The sequence below is a fragment of the Aspergillus lentulus genome, assembly GCF_001445615.1.
Source record: "Aspergillus lentulus DNA, contig: Alt16, strain: IFM 54703, whole genome shotgun sequence".
NCBI lineage: Eukaryota > Fungi > Ascomycota > Eurotiomycetes > Eurotiales > Aspergillaceae > Aspergillus > Aspergillus lentulus.
The window spans coordinates 2,731,325-2,733,305 of NW_028322113.1; the positions used below are offsets into that span (position 1 = coordinate 2,731,325).

Consider the following 1,981-nt stretch of genomic DNA (forward strand, 5'->3'; position numbering starts at 1 on the left):
GATACATGCTTGGCAGGTGAGTTGGGTGGTAAGACTAGCAGCTAGCAGGGCCTCTTTGCCTACCTTATAACATACTAGCCTGTCACGGTAATGAATTTTACACAGTGGAAAACAAAATCAAATGCTAAGCATTATTACTAATCAGGTCTTATCTACTCTTGTTGGATGTTATCATGAATGTATATTAATAATACAAAAGTTTAGAAGAAAGATGGCCATGCCAGTCTTCACTCTAAATAAGAATAGAAGATCCTAATCTTGTTAAATACAAATAAACGTCCAGACACTCAATGGCCAAACAAACTCTTTTACTATCACCCCCATCCCTCTCATCCCAACCTGGGAAATTAAATGAGACCATTCAGTCATACAATCGCAATGCAACTGATCTTCAGATGCTTGATCGTTTGGCCCTTGGTCTTGCATCATTGCCAGCCTTAACATACTCTAGAATCGTCATCCTAGCAGGTGGAGATAACTCCTTTTCCGAGAGTCTGAAACTTATAAACCGCCAGACATTCAATCAAATTTTTGGGTCTCTCAGAAGAGGTGGGTATATATACGGTCAGGATGCAGTTTCTGGGGTTGCCTTCGATCACAACGAAGCGATTCTTGCCGGGCTTATACATGTTGGCAATGGCAAATACCTGAAACCCGATATCGAGGAGATGCAGGCTGTTCCATTGCGGCCTGGAAGGAAAAATGCTCATCTTGCCGGGGCACCCAGTTTAGAGGAATTAGCTGCAGAACATCCGTTCCCACCTGAGGTTTCGGAAGGTAAAACGGCCAGTGGTGATGATAGGGTCGCTGTTGTTGGGTCTCAAAAACATCGGGAGAACATTGTCTCAGCAGCTACACTGGACAATAATGAGGCTTCTGATGATGAACTTATCAATGAGGACAATCTTCTGGATGACAGTGAGCTTTCAGCGCCAATCATACAGCGTAAGTGTTCTTCTTTTGCATGATATGATTATCATTTAAGCATCATTATGGCCCTCGTCGTTCGGCTTGAGTTTATGTGTCCGTCAAACCCCAACTAACAGATGGACCAGCACCAGAATGCCGTCCCAAAGCGGGGAAGCGCCGCCGAGCTTGTAAGGATTGTACTTGCGGGCTCGCACAGAAATTACAGGAGGAGGATGCAGTCAAGAGGGCTGATGCTGACGAGCAACTTGACGCAATGAAGTTGTTACATGATGATTTGGCTGAGGTTGACTTCACTGTGCAGGGAAAGGTCGGGAGCTGTGGAAACTGCTCATTAGGTGATGCTTTTCGCTGCGAGGTATGGATTCTCAAAATGTCCCTATTTTCATTGGCATGATATCTGACCACTCGGGTTATCATTTATAGGGCTGCCCTTTTATTGGCCTCCCTGCATTTCAACCTGGTGAGGAAGTCCGCCTTCTTGATAATGATGTTCAGCTATAAGTATGCCACTACTTATAGGTATTATATCATGTTATGATATTGTGTGCAATGTGCAATGAGTGACATCTTAATTCCTGATTATATGAATAATGCCTATTTAGATCTACCTGGTAACACTGGTATTGGACACCTGGTTTGCTGGTACATGTATTTTATTCTGACACTCCTACCTCTTAGGTTGCCAATAATGTGGGACAGTGGTTGTATATGTTTCCATGGTGTAATTCTGGGATATACCTTTGTAAGTAAATGGACTATATATATATTAGGTCATTATTATATGTGTAGGGTTTACCATAGGCATAGGAGTTGATTAGAAGTTTGGTTCTGTATGGGTCAGTGTGGTGGGACTATGGGAGCATGTACAGGTATCCTAGAAGGGTGATAAATTAGTAGCCTTACTTGATGGCTCATATCATAGATTTATTCTGTAATACCACCATGATATATGGTTGCATGACCCCTATGCTTTAATAATAGCTGACTAATATAGTTACATTCAGTCCAAGAACTCCAAGTTCTGATTAATAGGTGTACAGTGTGGCAATAT

The 1,981-nt window shown here is 42.4% G+C and overlaps 1 protein-coding gene across 1 annotated transcript; it reads left to right on the forward strand.

The window, feature by feature from the left end:
* Positions 1-668: 668 nt before the first annotated feature.
* On the forward strand, positions 669-1,431 carry ALT_8357 (CIAPIN1 domain-containing protein; the record flags this gene model as incomplete). The annotated part of the gene is made up of 3 exons (XM_089600408.1): positions 669-945; positions 1,056-1,285; positions 1,354-1,431. 3 exons carry the CDS (start codon positions 669-671, stop codon positions 1,429-1,431), a joined length of 585 nt encoding a protein of 194 aa, XP_089455301.1.
* Positions 1,432-1,981: the final 550 nt, after the last annotated feature.